This window comes from Bicyclus anynana, chromosome 8, assembly GCF_947172395.1.
Source record: "Bicyclus anynana chromosome 8, ilBicAnyn1.1, whole genome shotgun sequence".
NCBI classification, from domain to species: domain Eukaryota; kingdom Metazoa; phylum Arthropoda; class Insecta; order Lepidoptera; family Nymphalidae; genus Bicyclus; species Bicyclus anynana.
Window position 1 is genome coordinate 10,957,491 of NC_069090.1, and position 22,195 is coordinate 10,979,685.

The 22,195-nt window shown below is 34.4% G+C and overlaps 1 protein-coding gene across 1 annotated transcript; it reads right to left on the bottom strand.

The window, feature by feature from the left end:
* Positions 1-593: 593 nt before the first annotated feature.
* LOC112056333 (septin-1) lies at positions 594-21,176 on the bottom strand. Its single transcript, XM_024096750.2, has 11 exons — positions 20,942-21,176; positions 19,558-19,750; positions 18,596-18,726; positions 17,647-17,774; positions 16,283-16,400; positions 11,501-11,587; positions 11,073-11,233; positions 9,750-9,851; positions 8,016-8,109; positions 7,121-7,228; positions 594-6,572 (listed from the first exon to the last, which is right to left on the bottom strand). The coding sequence occupies exons 1-10, from the start codon at positions 20,963-20,965 to the stop codon at positions 7,139-7,141; spliced, it is 1,128 nt and encodes a 375-aa protein (XP_023952518.1). The 5' UTR covers positions 20,966-21,176; the 3' UTR covers positions 594-6,572; positions 7,121-7,138.
* Positions 21,177-22,195: the final 1,019 nt, after the last annotated feature.

Below are 22,195 nucleotides of genomic sequence, written 5' to 3' on the forward strand. Positions count from 1 at the left end.
TTATTAACACATTGGAGAAATTACTAACTCTTTCGAAGGAAATTAATTGATGCCTTGGAGGAATTAATTTCTTTTTTTAGCTTTCTCCACATATGTCATAGACGTTGTTTCTTTCTTCCACAAAGATCCAAGGATTTTTAAAGATATCGCCATGAAACTGAAAAATTCTATTAACGAGTAGGTTGATAAGACTGTACTCTGTTCTACTATAAGCTTGAATTTAGATTTCTTTAACCATGTACCAAAAGTCATGAAACTGGATTCAGTAATCAGTTTCAGTGTGTAGAATTGTCCATAAAGCCGTGAAAACGTACTGAAACCGATAGGTTCAGGTTTTTATGAGGTTTAGTAAGTTTAGTTTAAATTTCGATGCAGTGGCGTAACTGTATGAATTCGTCAGAACCCGTGGCTAATTCATTAGACACGTAGGTAATTTTTTTAATGAGCTGACTGAAAATATAATTCTCTTCTCAGCTCAATATAGAAAAATAACACCACAGCTTTGGTTGTGGCATAGGGTTGTTGTAGTATCTTGAACTTTTTACACACCACATACTCGTAGATAATGGATTACCTAATATAAAAAAACACCATTTAATTATTAATATTTTATTTTATATAAAAATATGATTACATAGGACTATGTCATTATGATAATTTACTATTAAGAACATGTCACAATTCGTTGACATTCTTAATTCAAGACCAACCTTTGTCACAACTTTGGCACCAATTAGGTATATCTATCACGCCATACTCTAGCCAATTTTCTAATAATACTATTTATACTAATATTTTATGCCAAGCTTTTATTCAATAGTTATTTTTATTAATTATAAAACAGTGGAGATTGATGGGATTTTAACTTTGTCTAAATCTAGTGGCGTAACTACAGGGAGCTGGAAAATAATAGAGGCAGCATTTCTGGGGCCTCATCCAATGATTTGGTCACTAGCCTCACATGGTAGTTACGCCAATATCTAAAACTAATTTATAAATGCACCAATATGGGAATATTATGTCGAGGACGCACAATTATCTCGCAATATCAAATCACTTCACACTTTACAGTATATTTTTAAACGTAACTCTTTTCTCCTTTGGTGGGAATAAGAGACAAAAAGTTTCTTTGCAGCCTTTCCACCGAAGATGTACAACCACTGTAGTTTTATAGTTACAAATAAGAAGGCTTTACTTCGCATAATTTAGGCATAGAATATGTTTATAATTATATTAATTAACGAGAATATTCATTTCACTTCAACATTTGAATGTAATTATGTTATTTCCATGCTACTAAACAAATTTAAGCACGCTTCTAATTTCCTTGCACGTCTTTGGTAGAAAGGCAAATTTAGTGTGTCTTTGTAAGTATATTCAATAAATGTCTCACTTAACCAATATTATTAAAATTACAATGTCAATTATAATAATATAATGAACCAAATGTAATTGTAATAATATCACGAAAAATCCATCATTTTAAAAGAACACAATACCAACATAATTAACATTAACTTCAATAATTAAAATGTCATCCATAATTTTATTTCGAGCTCTCTTTCAACTTAATGTAAATGTTTTATTATAGTTCAACACCTCTATTAAATTTCAAATTTCAGTTTATATTAAGTACAATTAAAATATTAATATATTTATTGTTCATTAAAATTCAGTTCAGTTAAGCGGAAAATATTTTGGAATATGAATATTTTTTTCGTAGGAATACAATTCTTTTAAACTAGTAAATTAATATAATGTTTATTACATTATTAAAATACAATAAAATCGTAATTAATTATTAATAATAATTGATAATAATAATAATATGCGTGCGATTACATAACTTATGAGCTAAATATGAAATTAATGCAAAACAATTTCACGTAATACAAACGGAAGATACACTTATCAGTCATTTATTTAGATCAGTGTCAAATACAAATGCAATCGAATTAATAAAACACAAAGATAAAATTATTTTTAACCCTAGTTATATTATAAAAAAAAGTCGATAATACTTTATTGAAAAGTGAATAATTAATAATTAAAAAAGATGGCACAAGTAAAATATAATAAAAAAGTTTCAGATCATAAACAAAAAAATCATTACTTTTTTATACTGAAATCATGTGCGTACTTAATAGATAGGTCATAAGAAAATTCGTTGCAGCAGCTTTCAATAACTCTCTTTTTGAAATGGGTTAGTTCCTGAGCAACATTATTATTAGACAAAAAGCAATGGCTTATTTAACACATGCCATTAGTTTTTTGTCTAATAATTATGCGTAATATGAGACATTCTCGTATTCGATTGCTTATGGTAGAAGCGACAAGTTAAGATTTTATTTATTTTGGGGTGGTTAATGTAGTTACACCACTGTAAAAAAGTGTAAACCACTGTTAAAAGAACAATGTTGCTTTGTACCAAGTGATTAGAGTCAGATGATATTGAAATCTGTTATAAATTGTCAAGTAAAATAAAATATTTTTATAATTTTCGACCAACCCAAAATAATTCAGATTAGAGTGCACAAGATAATACTGTATACCTATATGTATGTAATATGAAATACCAGTATAAAAAGCTGTTTATTTGAGCATTAAGACTAAAAAGGAAAGTAAATTATTTGTAATACAAAGAGGTGTGCTTCTGTGCTTCACAATTACATTTAAATAAAAAAAAGGTAAGTATTAATAAAAATGTAGGAGTATATACCTAATACAAATAATGCACAATACATTGGCATTAACGCTAACAAATCTAAAAATGATAATATACTGTGTTATTGCAAATAATAGTTTGTTAACACTATCTATAAAATAATCTGATATAATGAATAATATATGAAAATTTAATACTAATAAAAATATCCTTATAATTTAATATATTAAGGCCCAATGTATACACATATGATAAATAAATAAAAATAAAAGAGTTTATTTACCACTTAGTGGCGGGGGAACCTGGAAATACGAACCAATCATTTTACTGATTGATAGAATACTTGATATCTTGTCATGTAATATAATTTGATTGGTATACTTCCACGTCTTTACACGTTTCGCAGTATAAACTTACCCCATTTGACGTAACTAACGCGAAAGGTGAATTTGTAAGTTACGTCAATATACATTTAGGACAGTTCTGAATACTTGATATATTGTCATGTAATATAATTTGATTGGTATACTTGCACGTCTTTACACGTTTCGCAGTATAAACTTACCCCATTTGACGTAACTAACGTGAAAGCTGAATTTGTCAGTTACGCCAATATGCATTTAAGACACTTTTTAAATACATTTTGGCGTAACTTACAACACTGATATAGTAAATGCATTCAGCAAGAAGCTGATAAACTATAATTATATAATAATACATGCGCCACATACATATATTTGCTAATTGGGCCTTAGGGCCCACGCAGACTACAGACCGTTTTGTTTGATCAGCACATTTTATCCACATTAAGTTTTAAGTTACAGATGTAATTATCTCTTTTATAGTTGCAGGATTTCTTTGCATTTTGACTATATCAGATAAATGACGTTCCTCATACTCAACTATAACATAGATAACTATTTGATGTATAGGCTTGACTTTAATTCTCTTAGATAAAGTCATACAACCTCATCAATTCTATTAACTAGATTCATTTCACTCGGAAATTTATTGAAAGAAATAATTATTTTCGTGGTATTAATTACATGTTTTTTTGTCCACACAAGCATTCCAACCTGACCAAATTGAGCTGAAAGTCTGCAGTCTGCGGGTGCCCTTAATTTAACTTAACACATGTCTAGTAAGAAAAGGAACTTACAAAATATGTGAAATATTTTGCTTTAAACACGAAATCCGGTATCCACCATACTGCGGTGATAAAACCCACCAACCCACAATCATATGTCAATTGAAATGCCTAAAGGCATATTATCCATATACTGCATCTACAGACTGTACTGTTTCAATATAACTTGACTCAAGCTATGAGAGCTTTTATAAGCCATGTTGAAATATTATTTGCATTTACATCACTCAAACATCACTGACACGATTCCAGTTCATTCGATTCAAAATTTTAAAAACATATTAACTACAACATGCTTTACCTTTAGACATTTGCAGATAGAGAAGTAAATTATTTTCACCTGACACTTACATTGTCTCTATAAAGAGAGAGACGTGACGTCACATTGAAGTGACTAACGAATGACATCTTGCATTCAGGAACAATACAAGTACACTGTATAAATGTGAAGGTCCAAGGTAGAAATAATTTAAATATATGTATACAAGTTGGTAGTGTATATGTCACAGCAAAATGAATGTAATGTAGTTATATTCCAAGGGATATAGTTATTAACCAGAACAAAGAAATTGATTAATTATTATTAGTTGGAATATAAAATTCCAGTACATCACTATACCTCTATTAACTATGTCACGGCTTTTATCTATAATTCTACATATACTACATTTGCTTTATTTTTAAACATTTTGAGACTATACTTCTATCTTTATATTGTGGATATTTTATCATTATTCTATTCCACTTATAATCATGAGACGAGTATTAGACGAGTTTGCGAGAAATATATCGAGATTTTTTTTTAATTTCATAGTAAAAATTGACAATGTTTTATTTACCTCAAGGAATGGTTTTATATATTTATAGTTATTAGTTATCATCTATCTATATTCTTCCAGATTATTAACAATACAACTAATGGATTCAAATTGTTGATAAGTATATTCGTAACTTAATAACTAGTTAATATTAACCACTACACACACTCATATTGTGCTTAACCAATGATTAAAATGTACAGTTAATAATGTTATTGTTCAAAATGTTCAGAGTCTTAACCTTCTGATATAATTGTGTGATAGTATATTTACAAGTTTTGTAGTATTTGAAATTTTATAAGTAAGAATGTGATAATATTCATAGTTAGACTATCAGACACTTATCATAAAATACTGAATCCGGTCCTTAATTTTTCAAATTGAAATTATGGACATTAGGGGTCAGTTTTACCCTCAGACAAATTACCATGGGACCTGCCTCGTTAGACGTTACCCAAAAGTTTAAGATCATGATCTAACGTGTCTATACAAACTTCGTCAGAATCAATGTATCATTGTGTCAAAGGGGACCGACCATTTTGGGCACAGCAGTTCTGATAGTTGCTAATATTTTTTATTTATATCTAGATTATTCAACTTTCAATAAAACTGTAGTTAAACCAGTCTAAAACTGATTATTATTATTTATTAAATGGTACTAATTTAGGCATTGTAACAGTCCATTTATTAGATTTGGGTAAGAAAAATGGCCTATCTCCTTACACAAGTGTATTACAACTTAAATCTATGTATGGTGTAAGGACACATGATATATTTATTGGTGTTAAATATTTTCGATGTGTGAGTTTACCTCGTCCCCCTCAAAAATGACAGACAATTTTATTGTGTGTGTGAATTTGAGTTTGATACAAGTCCTAAGGTAATTGGTCTAAGATTTCACCGTCTTCTGATAAGTTTCAGTATTTAGTTCAGCTAATTCACAACTTGTCTTTATCATTTGATATTTGGTCATCTATTGCACGAATAATTATTAACTGTACACTTTATATATTTCGAAATATTAAATTATAACTCAAGTCTATTCGAAGTCTACATTCAGTCTATTTCTGTTTTGTCTAGGAAGAAACGAACAAGGAACACAGCAAATACACAATAAGTAACAACATCGATCAAGGGTCGATGTTTAGTCAAAAATTTAAAACTTTATTATTAATAGCAGTAGGGTATTGCGCTATACAGTTATCTTCTGAAGAGAAACGATGTCTCTCAGTACATATGGAATCTACAATTATATTATATTTATATTTAAGAGCAACTGATGAAATGCCGCTTATATGTTGAATTAGTAACTATGCGCAGTAACACGTTATCGAGTGTTAGCGAAATATGGACGAAAATGTATAAAATTTTCAATTATTTGACATCTTTAATGTATAACAATTTGGGTTATAATTGAATAACGTGACAGATCACAGACGTCAGAAAGAAAATACACAGTCAGATAAAATCTATGAACGTGATAATTATCATTCATATTTACTGTCTAAGCTCGAATATGAGAATAATCCAACGGGCAAATTGTCTAATGTATTTAAGCCCAACGTGTAAGGTTCATAGAGGATTTAAATGTCGCGTAACTGCAATGAATAATTGATTTTGCTATTTTCTGCGAAAAAATAAAATAAATCAATTACTTTCGGTTCATAATGTACTCCTGCAAGTAATATTGTGCAGGTGGTTATGTGATGCGTAAATGGTTTTGTTGTGTAGATGGTTATGTGTTGTGTAGGTGGTTATATGTTGTGTAGGTGGTTATATGTTGTGTAGGTGGTTATATGTTGTGTAGGTGGTTATGTGTTGTGTAGGTGGTTATGTGTTGTGTAGGTGGTTATGTGGTGGTGACGCAGTAGGGTATAACTCGTAGTATCGAGTTCACAACATTGCACGCCTCGGGCAACTGGACCGCCCTACTACCGCCCAGCTGAAATAAAATGTATTGTAAAATTAAACCATAAGGCAATAATAAATAGTAGAATATATCAAAACAGCAGAATATTTTTACGTAAACTTTGAAGTTTGATATTTTCACAACATCATCATGGGATAACTGATTAATTGAGTATAATAGAGTCAATCAGACACAAGTTTAAAAGAAACGTTAAATCATAGACAGAGAAGCATTAAACAAAAAAATCCTTAAATTGCTTTTAATACGCAAAAATCACCGACAATCTGTCAGGGTGAAACAAGTTTACAAGCATGTTGCCATGATAAAAATTCTTAATAAAAGTTATCAGCTAATGAAAAAATACATTTTATTTAATTAATTAAAAAAAATGCGGGTTCTAAACTTTTTTTTTGGTTTTAAGCCCTGTATTTTATGTTCTTTCAAGATAAAAATAATTTGTTCTGCTTAGTTGACACTCGGAATAAAGGTAGGATATGGTAGGTGTAGGGTAAGGGTAGGGTTGGAGTAGGGTAGAGGTAGGGTAGCAGTAGGGTAAAAAAGGGGTAGGTGGGGGGGTGTACCTGCAGCGCGCGGGTGCACTATGCGGAGGTGGTGTTGGCGGCCGCCTGGAGCTGCATCTGGCGCTGCATCTGCTCCAGCATCTCTTGCATACGCCGCAGCTCAGCCTCCTAGCGAATGCAAAGTAAGCATTTTTACTGGAGTTCAGAGTAATATGTACATTAAATGCAAAATTATGCCACAAAAGGGCCTAAAGGGCTATTACTAAAAAAGATATTTTTTTTATTACTAAAGCACACGTTATTAGTTAAAGCGATACCCCATTACAGATTGGCAAGTTCGTTCGTAATACTCGTGTAGCGATGAATGAAAAACCCACGACTGATGCACCCCGCATGTACGATCTCACACCCGCGCAGTCATTCCCCCCGTCGCCCGCATAACATGGGAGTGTCATCAACAAACTTGCCAGACTATAGTGTGTTGCATTAAGTTGCGTCGAATTGTATTATTTTTCTGGTTACCAATTTTTACAAATGTAACATGAAAAATGGAGGGCTTTCTATACAAACTTTCAACCCCCATTTCACTGTCTTCTGATGTTTATATCGCGACAAAAAGTATCCTATAAGTTTAGTATTATGGTCTCAAATCCTGCCAAGTTTCATTTAAATTAATTCAGTAGTTTCAGGACATCATCGGTCACCAAAAAGACGGACTGACGGACACAGATAGACAAAAAATAAAAAATGTATTTTTAGCTTTAGTATTACTGCAACTAAAAAACCCTGTAACTAAAATTTTCAAAATATCTTTTGTATGCATTATTGATACTGACTGGGTGCGTGCGTCGTCTTTTTACTCTGTGAGTATAAGTGGCATACAATGCACAGAATACAATGATCCGTTGCGACGACGCAACGCAACGCACTAATGTGGCATCGCCCTTATACATACCTTTTCACGCAACGCACGCTCACGTTCCGCGGAATCTTCGTTGGATCCGTTTGTCAAGCCCGAGTCCGACTCACTCAGCCCACTCTCTGTAGATCTGTCCAACAAGATAAGTAAATAAATAAAGATTGCAGTAATTAATACACTACACAGATCTATGTTTTTTTAATATGCTTTGTTATTTAAATTTAATGTGTAATTACAGTCAAGCTCTAACTTGTTGGAAAAAAAAATGATTATCCAGGCAAAGATAAAGGGGAAACGAAGGCCTGGTCGTAGACGTACATCTTGGCTCAAGAACTAACGCCAATGGTTTAATATGAGTACCAGATCACTCTTTCGGGCAGCAGTGAACAAAATGTAATCAGCCTTAATGATTGCTGACCTCCAATAGGAGATGGCACTATCAGATGAAAAAGGATTTCTTATAAAACTCAATTTAAAAATCATGTAGGTAAGTATTTTTTTAAATTTTCCAAACGTCAAAAACGCTGTCGTCCAATGTTACTTAATGTACTAATTGTTAACCAATATTTTTGTCAAACGCTCCGTTTGTAAAGGATTTTGTTAAGACGTCATGAAACAGTTGAAATATAAACCATCATGGCCGACAGCGTTTTGGCTCGTATTGTCAAAAAAATATTTAAAAATTAAAATTTTCATGTAAACACTTCTCGATTATATTTTTACATAAGACCATATAAAAAAGTTTCAACTAGCCTATTGCAGTTCTTAAAAAACTTTTTTTTTTTCATAAATACGTGATGTATTCATAAAAACCCATGACCAATGACCATGTTTTTTAAAACAAAATTGAAATGATACTGAAATATGACCTAGAGTCCTACTCCTAAGCCATATATACCTAAGCTCAATTTGCCCTAATTAGGTATTCTAATTAGAGATCTTGACATGATTATAGAGGTTAATTAATTAAACCATCCTTGCATCTGAACCGTCTGATATGAACTTGTTTATTGCTAAAGTACTACTGTTAATGTAAAAACAAATTCTTCATTTAAATCTATATCTTTAAAAAAAACTGTATATAGGATAATATAATTGAAACAGAAATTTAAAAAAAAGACAATCATAAAAATTATTATTCACACTGAACCTTTGAGCTTGTAAATTTTTCGTCAAGCGCTTTAAAAACAGCACATGGAATGAAATAGACAGACAAACACGTCAAATAACACCCCTCTTTGCGACGGCACGTCGATTCTCTTTCTACAATCGCAAACGCTTCGAAAACTAGAAAAATGTATGGGAATGACATTTGCTATAGATAGGTCACGTGATCAAGATCTGTCAGTTTTCGAAGCCTTTGCGATCGTAGAAAGAGAAAAACGTGCCACTTGGCAACAGGAGCTAGCACGGTAATGGGCTGATAACGAAATACTTTTTGACGGCCTCCATGGCGCAGAGGTATGCATTTACAAAACGGAGGTCCTGGGTTCGATCCCCGGCTGGGCAGATTGAGATTTTCTTAATTTGTCCAGGTCTGGCTGGTGGGAGGCTTCGGCCGTGGCTAGTTACCACCCTACCGGCAAAGACGTACCGCCAAGCGATTTAGCGTTCCGGTACGATGCCGCGTAGAAACCGAAAGGAGTGTGGATTTTCATCCTCCTCCTAACAAGTTAGCCCGCTTCCATCTTAGACTGCATCATCACTTACCATCAGGTGAGATTGTAGTCAAGGGCTAACTTGTAAAGAATAAAAAAAAAAAATACTCACGTGTGTCGTTTGGGGATCTGTCCGTTGCGCGCGAGTCTCTCGGAGCGGTAGTTTTCATAGTGCACCTCTTGGGTCACTTCCTGCAGGTCTTGCATGTGAGTGCTGAAAGTTAACATATGAGTAACACGAGTTGTATTCTACAATCAGGCCAAGGACAATTTATTCATATAATTCTCAGACCAATTATAGAAGGACCTGTATCGCACTCATAGTCACAAACAAAATTGTCTGTCATTTTCTGAGGAAAATTAGCATAGATTTGGTATATATCCTATACTAAATTAGAAGTTTTTGCCCATTTTTTACACCATTCAATTAAACAGAAAGGTATTTTACAAAGCTCTTTAACCGACGAACACGATTACAACTATAAAACGTCGATACTTTAGAGACAGTTTTTATAATCACATTAGATCGTTGATCATATAGTTTGACAGAAAAGTAACATCTAGTGAGGCAGGTCCTATACAATAATTGGTCTGAGATATAATTGTATATTATTTTATTTTAAAACTGTTTTTTTTATTCCCTAAAGTTATAGTGATCATCACTTAATAACATTTTAGCAGACTCAGGTGTGTTTACATAAATAAGAAAACTAATGTCGAACAAAGGTTATGATTCACTACACTTGTCAGGACAACTTAATTAACAAATAAAACTGTAACCAAAATAAGACCCTAGAATGGCAGAGAATGACCTTGAGTGGAGTCACGCACTTTGTGAACGTTGTGTGTAGGGTTAAAGGCGCCTTTGACTGTTAACAAACACTCCCCTTTTCTACTCAAGTCACTCTCCCCGCCTATCCCAAGTAACCCATAAAGAATTTCACAACAAGAGATGTGGACGGCTCGAACGCCACGAGTACACTGAAGCCGTCCGTACCGCAAGTCGTTGCAACGCGGCGATAAGAAACATATTACTATTATTTTAGGCAATCTAAGTTGGAAGCGGGCTAACTTGTTAGAAGTAGGATGAAATCCACGCCCCTTTTGGTTTCTACACGACATCGTGCCCGAACGAAAAATGTTTGGCGGTACGTTTTTGCCAGTAGGATGTATCTAGCCACGGCTGAAGCCGGCCACCAGCCAGAACTAGACCAATTAAGAAAATCTCAGTCGGCCCAGTCGGGGATCGAACTCAGGACCTCCGACTTCTACAAACGCTAAGTTTGTAGAAAGGCGTTTGTAGAAAGAGAATCGTGCCACATGGATACAGGCTCAGGGGCTATAAACTACCTCCCCGCCAAATTTTGAACTTAGTAAGTCAAGTGATTTTGATGTAAAGATTACTTTTAACGCAAAATTTGTGTTCACAACTCACATAAGCATGGTACGCAGTTTGATGAAGTCGCAGTGATCGGGGTTCTCGACCTCGACGACCCCCCACGGGTACAGGCGACCCCTCACGCGCCTGCCGCGGACCTCCAACTGCTGTCCCGCACCACACACGGCGAACGGCACCGCGGCCTTCAGTTGTCGCACCTATGGAAGGGTCCATTATATGTATTATCTATACTCAGTGGCACAATTATCCGCCCACTCTAATATGACGCGAGTATATTAAAGTGGGCGGATAATTGTGCCTCTTAGTAAATATTATTCATTTGGAAAATTTTCTATAAATGTTAAAAGTCAAAGTAAAAAAAGGTTTTTTTAATTATTATTATTTTGAAACATCAAGTTATGTCATGATTTATTGGCTATAATTAAAGTTTCAAATTACAGTTATGGGGGTTCCAAACGAGTTACCTGTTCCTTGTAGTCTTCGTCTTCGTCGCTGTCACAATCCGGCAGAGGGTAGATCTTAATGCCCTCTCTCTCGATCTCCTCCATTACCTGACACATACAAAATGTTATATATAAAGAAAGTCATGTTAAATTATTTCAGGTAGCATGGGACGGTGACAGTTGCCTTATGACGTTCATAATACTTACTATTATCGTGAATAGCAGCAAACTTTTAAAACGAACTGTCACTGTACCCATGCTATCTGAAAAACACTTTAGTTACACTATTTATAACTCAAGAACGGCTGAACTAATTTGGCTGGAAATAAGAGGAGGTATTCATAACTTAGAAGCAGGAGACGGCTTATAGGATATTTAGCGTAGGGTGGAGGTAAAGTAGGAGTAGGGTAGGGTAAAGATCGAGTTGGGTAGGGGTAGGGTTGGGAAGAGATAGGGTAGGCGTAAGTGTCTACACCGTAACAACCCTAACTAGCTAACAGACTACTAAATTGCACTACTTTTATAATACACTAGCCGACGCCTCGCAATTTTACCCGCCCAGTTCGGTTCCCGTGGAAATACGGGGATAAAATATAGCCCATGACAGTTACAAATAATGTAGCTTTCTAGAGTTTTTGCTTTCAAAATCGGTTCCGTAGACCCAGAGATTACCAAATACAACACCACAAACTTTTACTTTTTATAATATTAAGTATAAATATAGACAAGTATATCACACTTCACACTATAATATTATAAAGGCGAAAGTTTGTTAAGTGTGTAAGTATGTTTGTTCCTCTTTTATGCTGCGGCTACATAAGCGATTTGGCTGAAATTTGGAATGGATATAGATTTTACTCTGGATTAACACATAGGCTACTTTTCATCCCGGAAAAGTCAAAGGTTTCCGCGGGATTTGTGAAAAACTGAATTTCACGCGGACGAAGTCGCGGGCGTCCGCTAGTATAGACCTTTAAAACTATTCAACGAATTTTTTTTTTGTGAAAACACTAACAATGCTTTAGTTAAAGTGGATATAAGGGCAGAAGTTTAGAAATTAAATAGTTGAACGATTTAGTCAGAGATATGCGGGCTAGCATTCGTAACTATACCTATTCGTATACTCAGCAATTTAGTCAGCCAACATACAATTTTATGTCTGAGGAAGCTTTAACAAGAATTCTAAAATTATGACATACAAACTTATGAAATTTTTCTGGGTTAAGAGCCTACATTTTGCTCTAATTTCCAATTTATCTTACATATATTTATTCAATAATCAAGATTACATTGAAATTAGTAGCTATACAACTAAGTATGAGTGATATCAACAGTGGTAAGACATTCAAACATAGTTGTATCGCTTTGATAATAGATGGCAGGACCGGCGGATTCCCTCGCGCTACGGTTTGTTGCATTGGAAATGGTAAATACTAGTTAAAGTAAAATAACTCTACGAAGTCGCGGGCATACGCCCATTTAACCTTCTATACTTATAATAAAACTGAAGAGTTTCACATTTTTTGAACAGGTAATACTTAGAGGTGAGTCGTACTCGCTAAAACGCGTACTGAGTGTTACGAGTACGAGTACGCCGAGAGACGCGCTCCAAAGACTAGCTCCACGAGTATTTAGAAGTACGAGCCATTAGGACCTATAGAATAGATACTAGAGGTGAGTCGTACTCGCTAAAACGCGTACTGAGTGTTACGAGTACGAGTACGCCGAGAGACGCGCTCCAAAGACTAGCTCCACGAGTATTTAGAAGTACGAGCCATTAGGACCTATAGAATAGATACGTACTCCTAAATACTCAGTGGCCAGCGATTTTACGTCATATTATCTGATACTAAGCGTACATTAATTTCAAACGAGTTCTACGTAGTCATTTGGACTAGTGGTATGTACGCAAGGTACAAAATAATTGAATCCTGAGTTCGATCCCGGGTAACAGAAAATCATTTTTGTCTTTTTATTTTGTTTTTTTCAATTGGTTTCTTCAACTATTTTTGGTTTTTGTAATCCACAAAAAAAAGAAAAAAATTGCAAACAAAAATATTTCAGTCATTAATTTCAAAATTTCAATTTTATTTTATTATTTAGTTATTTCTTTTAATATTACCTCATGATACTGTCGGGTTACATTAACTTGTTACTTTAGCGGATAAATAATCATACTAAAACAAATAAACATTATGTTTTTAAAATAAGGATTAAAATCAGGGACTCCAAATATTGGAGTATTAAGAGTATTAAGTGTATACTGCGTTAAAAAATCGGTCTTATGTTTGATAAAGTAAAGACAATTTTTCATCGGCAATGGAACGTCACTCACACATTCTTAAACGAACGCGTCCGGGAACGCGTCTCGCGATGTTTTGTCTGTTGGAGTATGAAGTGTTTATTGCGTTGAAAAACCGGTCTTATGTCTAGACAACAAAGTCTATTTTCTTTCGGCATTGATAGAAGTCTCTCACTCACACATTACTAATCGAACGCGTCTCTGAACACGTCCCGTATTGGTTGGACCGTTAGAGTATTTGCGAGTATTGGACTCGCACTCTGTTGACGTCTTGCGCTCCTCGGTACTCGGTACTTCTAAATACGCTTAATACGTGTATAAGTCTCTGCTCCGTACTCGTACGCCATACGTCTTCCAACAAACCTAGTGTTAAGACCTGCTCCAGTATATACGCCTCACCTCTAATAGATACGTACTCCTAAATACTCAGTGGCCAGCGATTTTACGTCATATTATCTGATACTAAGCGTACATTAATTTCAAACGAATTTTACGTAGTCATTTGGACTAGTGGTATGTACGCAAGGTACAAAAAAATTGAATCCTGAGTTCGATCCCGGGTAACAGAAAATCATTTTTGTCTTTTTATTTTGTTTTTTTCAATTGGTTTCTTCAACTATTTTTGGTTTTTAAAATCCACAAAAAAAAGAAAAAAAATTGCAAACAAAAATATTTCAGTCATTAATTTCAAAATTTCAATTTAATTTTATTATTTAGTTATTTCTTTTAATATTACCTCATGATACTATCGGGTTACATTAACTTGTTACTTTAGCGGATAAATAATCATACTAAAACAAATAAACATTATGTTTTTAAAATAAGGATTAAAATCAGGGACTCCAAATATTGGAGTATTAAGAGTATTAAGTGTATACTGCGTTAAAAAATCGGTCTTATGTTTGATAAAGTAAAGACAATTTTTCATCGGCAATGGGACGTCACTCACACATTCTTAAACGAACGCGTCCGGGAACGCGTCTCGCGATGTTTTGTCTGTTGGAGTATGAAGTGTTTATTGCGTTGAAAAACCGGTCTTATGTCTAGACAACAAAGTCTATTTTCTTTCGGCATTGATAGAAGTCTCTCACTCACACATTACTAATCGAACGCGTCTCTGAACACGTCCCGTATTGGTTGGACCGTTAGAGTATTTGCGAGTATTGGACTCGCACTCTGTTGACGTCTTGCGCTCCTCGGTACTCGGTACTTCTAAATACGCTTAATACGTGTATAAGTCCCTGCTCCGTACTCGTACGCCATACGTCTTCCAACAAACCTAGTGTTAAGACCTGCTCCAGTATATACGCCTCACCTCTAGTAATACTGACATGACTATGTATTACCTGCAATAATAACCACATGAAGTAATTAATTTAAAAAAAATATATTGTCGCATACATGTTTTTTAACTTAATCACACTGTTATTATAAAGGCGAAAGTATGTTCCTATTTTACGCTGCGGCTACTGAAGCGATTTGGCTGAAATTGGCAATGAAATCAATTTTACTCTGAATTACTACATAATTTTCATCCTGGAAAAATCCAAGGTTCCCGCGGGATTTGTGAAAAATTTTATTCCACGCGGACAAAGTCGCGGGCGTCCGCTAGTATGGTATAAATATTGTTATGAAACTGACTCTGAGAGTACACCACTATTTCCGGTTTCGATTTTAAAAATTAGTGATGTAATTGATAATAAAATATTTATGCTACGTATAAAATATATCCATAGTCCATCCACTAATGCAAGAGTAACTTTGTCTGTCTGTCTGTCTGTCTGAATTCCATACAAATTCAACTTACCACACTTATATCATAATGTACCTACTATTACCGTAAATCAATTAATAATGTTTAAAGAACATTGTTCTAAAATTTATATTTTCGGAGTAAATAATATTTCTTTTGTAAATAGATCGTTGTTCTTTTGTAAAATTCAATTGCAAGGATAAATAAAGGCGTGTGTGGTAGTCGGAATAATTTGAATTACGTTGTATGAAGACAAAAAGTTATTATTTTATAGTTAAAAAAATATTACTCATGCAGTTCGGGTCCTAGAAGTTATGAGAAATACACACCCCCCCCCCACCCAGCAACCTGTATACATACTTAAATTACGTGTCAAGTTTATTTAAGGAATTATAATTCAACTAGCTGAGGCTGCGCGGTAGGTTCCCGTTCCCGTAGGGATATGCGGATAATAAATAGCCAATAGCCTTCTCCGATAAATAGGCTATCTAACACTAAAAGAATTTTTCAAATCGGACCAGTAGTTCCTGAGATTAGCGCGTTCAATGAAACAAACTCTTCAGTATCTATAGATTTGCACACCAGTGTGCAGTTTGATCCACTAGAAAAATAGGATAGCTTAGGGGTAGTGTAGGGATAGGGGTTCAGGTAGAGGTAGGTTAGGTTTTAGGGGAGGGGTAAAGACAAAGAAGTGTATTTAACTCAGAGGGGTCAACCGGATCCGCTAGTTTAGTATAAAAGTGCTAACCCTGCTCTTGAGTCGTTGAACTTCCTTTTTAGTAAGACAATCAGCCTTGGCGATAACAGGAACAATGTTCACTTTGTTGTGCAGCTGCTTCATGAACTCTATGTCCAGAGGTTTGAGGCTGGAAGGAAAAACTTGTATTATGTCATCATTATCCTATTTTAACAGCCCACTATACAGTGTGTACCAAAAACCCTGTTGTTTCCGCTAAGTGTCGAATTTAACCTCTATTTGTTTGAGAATTTGACACTCGGCGGATAAATGGTCCCCTGGGGGTGCCCCTACAACGTCTATGAATTCCATTGTTAGACCTCCTTAATCTGGTCCTCTCGCAAAATCCATTCATAGCAAACATTAACTAACTGTTAATTTTAACTTCCCCCTGCCAAATTTAAATTTTGTAGCAAAAATAATGAAGAACTTTCATACAAACTTGAGAGAGCTTTAGGCCTTTTTAATCCAGCCCCATCGCAAAATCCGTTCTTTGCGGATACCTATTAACTAAAAACTACTTCACTGCCAAATTTCATCTTTGTACATAAAGCCATTTATACATATATAAAGATGAAAATATTCTTTTAAAAAATAGATATATGCATTATATATCCAAACAGCATTCTCATACATCATTAATTTATCATATGTAAACAGTAATAACCATAATAGGAGTAGCATTTTCATTTAGATAACAAATGTTAATGACTCTTCAATACATAACTTATTCATATCTATTTTTATCTTTACTATTATACAACTTGAATATCCTAAGATCGATGATGTTTATAGATTCAATTTTGATGAAGAAAATAAGGTTGTTTGGCAGAGAAAACTAGGCAATAAGTTATTTATGCTAATTGGTGTACAATAAAAGTAAAAATAAGTGATAGAATATTAAATAAATAAAGCGCCAATAGGTTGTTGCCAGAGTTGAATGCGCCAACTTAACCGTAACTCTGAGAGGTCACGGGTTTTATACTGTCCTCTTTACTATTGTTGTCTTCTAACTTAAATTCTTCCACTCATGTTGTTCTCCCTGCCTAGCTAAATTTGGTAATATCCTCTCAGAGCAGCTTCAGATACCCGTTCTAATATAGAACATGCTGCAGTTTTAAAGAGGCCAAGGTCAAGTCGCATCTAAGTCTACGGTGTAGACTAACTACCTTTTTTTTTTTAAATTCATTACTATTGTGCAATCAGCTGCAACAGCTTTAAGCAAATTGCTTGTGGGTACTACATGGCATGTGTAGCTGACCTTCCATTGAAGGCCATGCTAATTTATTTTATTTGTTAATTTTAGACTAACTACCTGGCCATTTTTAGTTAGCTCATTTATTAGGTCATAGTATTAATTAACTTTCCCAACATACCCGTGTCCAAAGGGTGAGATGAAGTAGAAACAGCAATGGATGCGGTTGTCGACAATATTACGTCGGTTCAGACCACTCTCATCACGTAGAAACCTCTCAAACTGCTCATCGATGTACTGAATGATTGACTGAAAAATAGTTGCAATTGTTAATAACATGGAACTATATCAAAATCGCTAACTTGCATACTTTGTATGCCAATACAATATTTTTGAGTGTGTAATTATAAAATTGGTAGGATTATCATAGAGCACATGGTTTAAAGCCTCAATAGCTTGATGATAAAGGGTTCAGAGTCATCACCGTGAGATGGTTCAATCCTATCCCTCTAGACTATTGTTGTGTCCTAATTTAGTGTTTCCCGACTAGTTGGAATATTGGTCATGTTTAAAAAGATATGGCAAATATTCTTTTTTTGAAAAAAAAAGCCAATAGAAACTTGGGTCCCAAGGTGCTAGGATAGCTACCCTGAAATGTTGTGTCACCCACCCAAGTGTTGGGCAACCCCCACCAGGTAAATTGAGTCACAGAGAGTCACTGGATGCAGGCAGCACAGGATTGTGTTGTTTGGAAATGTCTACAAAAAGGCCTTATCTACTATATAAAAATAAGTCGGGTCTTCCTTCCTGAAGATATAACTCCAGAACGCACAAACAGATTTCCACAGTTTTGCATTGGTTGGAAAGGTCTCGGGCTCCGTGAGGTTTATGACAAAGAAAATTCAGGAAAACTTTCAACCTAGGGTAGGGGTAGGGTGGGGTAGGGTAGGGTACGGTAGGGTAGGGTACTGTAGGGTAGGGTAGGTTAGGGTAGAGGTAGTTGAAAGTTTACATCGAGTTTCACGCGGACGAAGTCGCGGACGTCCGCTAGTCTATAAATATATGTATTAACTTTTTGACAAAGATAATCTTAAAGATTGTAATACACAATAAGAGATAAAATCAATTACCCTAAAACAATCCGTATTGTCAATTGCATCGCCATATCCAGGTGTATCTACCACAGTCAGTCGTAGTTTGACACCTCTCTCCTCAATCTCAACAGTTGAAGCATCCAACTTCACTGTTTGATTTGTTTTCTCTGTAAAACAATAGGAACTATAATAGGTATTCAGCCAATTTTTTTTTGTGTTTAGTTACATCTATCAGTGATCAAGTCTTTCGGCTATAATCTGAATTATTCATACCAGAGAATTTCAGCCAAATATTCTTCTTACATTTATAACATTTATAACAATTATTTGAAAATAGTATCAAAGTTAATATTGTTGCTACATTAGTGGATATATATACAGGACCCAAAACTACATACTTAGGAGTCATTTTATTAAATTATGGTCCAAAGTCTCAGATAGACACAAGAAAGAGATAAAAGTATATATTATGTAAACTGAACAATATATTATTTAAATATTGTTCTATTGTGTTTGTACACAGTTTTGTCTAATGGGGGTTAATTGGAATCGAAGTTGGCTATTCTATAATATACTTAATGTTTTTTGTTTGCAAATCTTTTAGTAAAATATTTTTGATTACAAATTAACAGGGTAAAATATAGAAGTCTGATCAATAATAATTCATTGTTTTAATATAACTCCCAACTTTCAATATTACAGTAATACAGGAAAAACATGAACAAAACATTGGTATTGTGTTCCTGTGTAATGATAACTTGTTTCAACAGTTTCATTGACCCAATGGTAAGCTTTAGCAATGGGGTTATAAGGTCTGGGGTTCAAGTCCCAGACAAGGCCATCTCAAACTCAAATAAAAATATTAGTTAATGGTGATAAATTAAAGTTACGAGGGTTCAAAATGAGACATTGTTTTTTCCAAAAGCATATGGATCAATTAGTCCTGTATCTAAATCTAGACAGTTTGAGCTTAAATGTATACAATAGAAAGCACAAACCTATAGCATCGGGAATCACTCTCTCCGGATACAGATCGGTCAAAAACAGTGAGTTCACGAGAGTAGATTTACCAAGACCACTCTCTCCTACCACCATTAAGGTGAATTCAAAGCCCTTTTTCACAGACTTTCGGTGCACCTGATTGGGCAAGTTTGCAAACCCAACATAGCCTGGTGTCTCCAAATTTGAAAACTGTAGCAAATAAAATTATTTTTCATTAGCTTTAAATCATCTACAACAATCATTAATAGATAAGAATGCCTATTTAGAAACAAGAAGTCTTAATAATCAATAACAGCCCTAGGCACGGCCAGTGGTGTACACAAGTTTTTTATCATGATGTGTACTCATCATCTCTTTTCCCTTATTTCACTTAAGTGGGATCGTAAAAATATGTCAATCTTTTGTTTTGACATATTTTTAATAGTTTTGACTAGTGATTTTATGACCGGCCACCTGCCTTACGTCAACCCTCGTTAGGAATTCTCAGATAGGTGAGTTTTTTTAACTGGCACCTTTCGGTTCAACCTCATTGGTAGTGGTTTCTTTGTCGGAATGTGGGTAAGACTATTACCATTTAATGTGTTCTATTGTTACCCACTCGTGACATTTTCCAGTAGTCGCCTTTTATGACATCCACGGGAAGATATGGAGTGGCCATATTCTTACGATGGTGAAGAGATCTTTGGAAAAAGATGATGTGCAGCTTGTTGACTGGGAAACATTGTTGGTTGTTATGTCATCATAAGGACCGTAAAAGAGGCCTTAGGCCTATTGCTGATTATGGAAGTTGTTACACACCCCCTTATCTTGTCAGAGCAAGTTTAGCCATTGGTAGTTACAATCATCATTATATATTAATAGATAAGGAGTAAACACTATCCTAACATGCACTTATATTGGTACAAAGTGGAGTCTCAGCTTATAACTCTTAAAAAAATAAGTTAAAATATTGAAGTAATTATTTAATCAGTTTGTTTAATAAAATATTATCCAGATTTACAGTTGTTGATTTGAAATCTATCTATTAAAAATATGTATACAATAAAGTGGAATAGAATAGAAAATAATATAGTATTTTTAAGAAGTTAGAATATAAGATGTGTGACACATTCATTAAACATTCAAACAGCACGTAAACATTGACATACATCCGTTGGGGCGATAACTGTATCGAAATCCATTTCACCGAAGGCACGCATAACAATCAATTATCAAGCTGCATAGATGCTCATGTATCACTTCGATAAATATGTCATCGTGAATCATTCGGGAGTAAAGAACTTACAGTACTTTACATTGACAAAAGTAGCTAAAACTTAAATATTTACAAACACCTATTACAGTTTTTGTAAATCGGATGAATTTATCTCGATAACTTACATTTTTGGGTGTTTCGCTGGACATTGTAATGCTTCGCTGCGGCGTCGTCAGTTCCGATAAATCACACGATCTTTAACTATTTACTGTCACTATAATTTATATACACTTTAAAACAACAAAACTTTAACTATAAGAGACCATGATATATCACAAAATACCGAAATAATCAAACAAATTCAAGAAATTACCAGGTCAGGCGACGATTGTGTTTCCGGCACAGACGTCAAATCGAAATCGTCAAATGACAATGATGACATAACTGACAGATGAATGCACAGATAATTAGATACTACATATGAATGCGAGCAAAGATTAAATTAAAGGAAACGAAGTGAAGGTACATACATACACGAAAACGATGGACATAGTAGTGACAAAAAACAATTTCAATATTACCCTCCTTCTGACGCAGTCGGGTAAATAGTTTAAAAACCCAATTGGAAAAAACAAAAAAAGATTTTTTTTGGTATTTTTACCCGGCATTGGACTCGGATTGAGAATTTAATCATACCTTAGCATTACACCACTCGACCAAATGAATAAATAACTTTTCGTTGAAATTAAAAAGTAAAATCATTAATCCTGCGAATTTTTTGACAGATGCTAATGTCACTTTGTAAAATAATGATACCATATTTATTGTCATAGTGATGTCCTGTTCTGTATAGGTAAAAATAATAGTGCCTCAGTTCATTCACTCTCAAAGAGGAATTTTGAAATTTCTATCATAACGCTTTGTAACAGACGGTTGAAAGAAAAATTGTGTAAATTATGTAATTGACCAATTCTTACTTATTTGCCTAGTCTCTGAGATTACCACTACTTCCGATTTGAAAATTTTGAGTAATGAAATTCAGAATAAAATTCTAAGAATATAAGATTTATTGTACAAAAAAAGTGTTACAGTTGTTATTTAGTTACAAAATCCTCCTCCATTCTCATAAACTTGGCGTTTTTGGGAGGATGGTGGGTTCACTAGTATGCTAATTATTATCTACTAGCGGACCCTGTCAAGCTTTGCTTTGACTCATTTCCTACCCCTATCCTATTCCACTCCCACCCTACGCCTACCCTACTCCTAATCTACATCTACCCAACCATACTCTCACCCAACACCTACCCTAACATAGCGTACTCAACCGTAACCCTACCATGAGTAAGTACCATATTCTATGTCCTTCTCCTGGTTCTAAGCTACCTCTCCAATTGTCAGCCAAATCGGTTCAGCCGTTCTTGAGTTGTAAGTATTGTAAC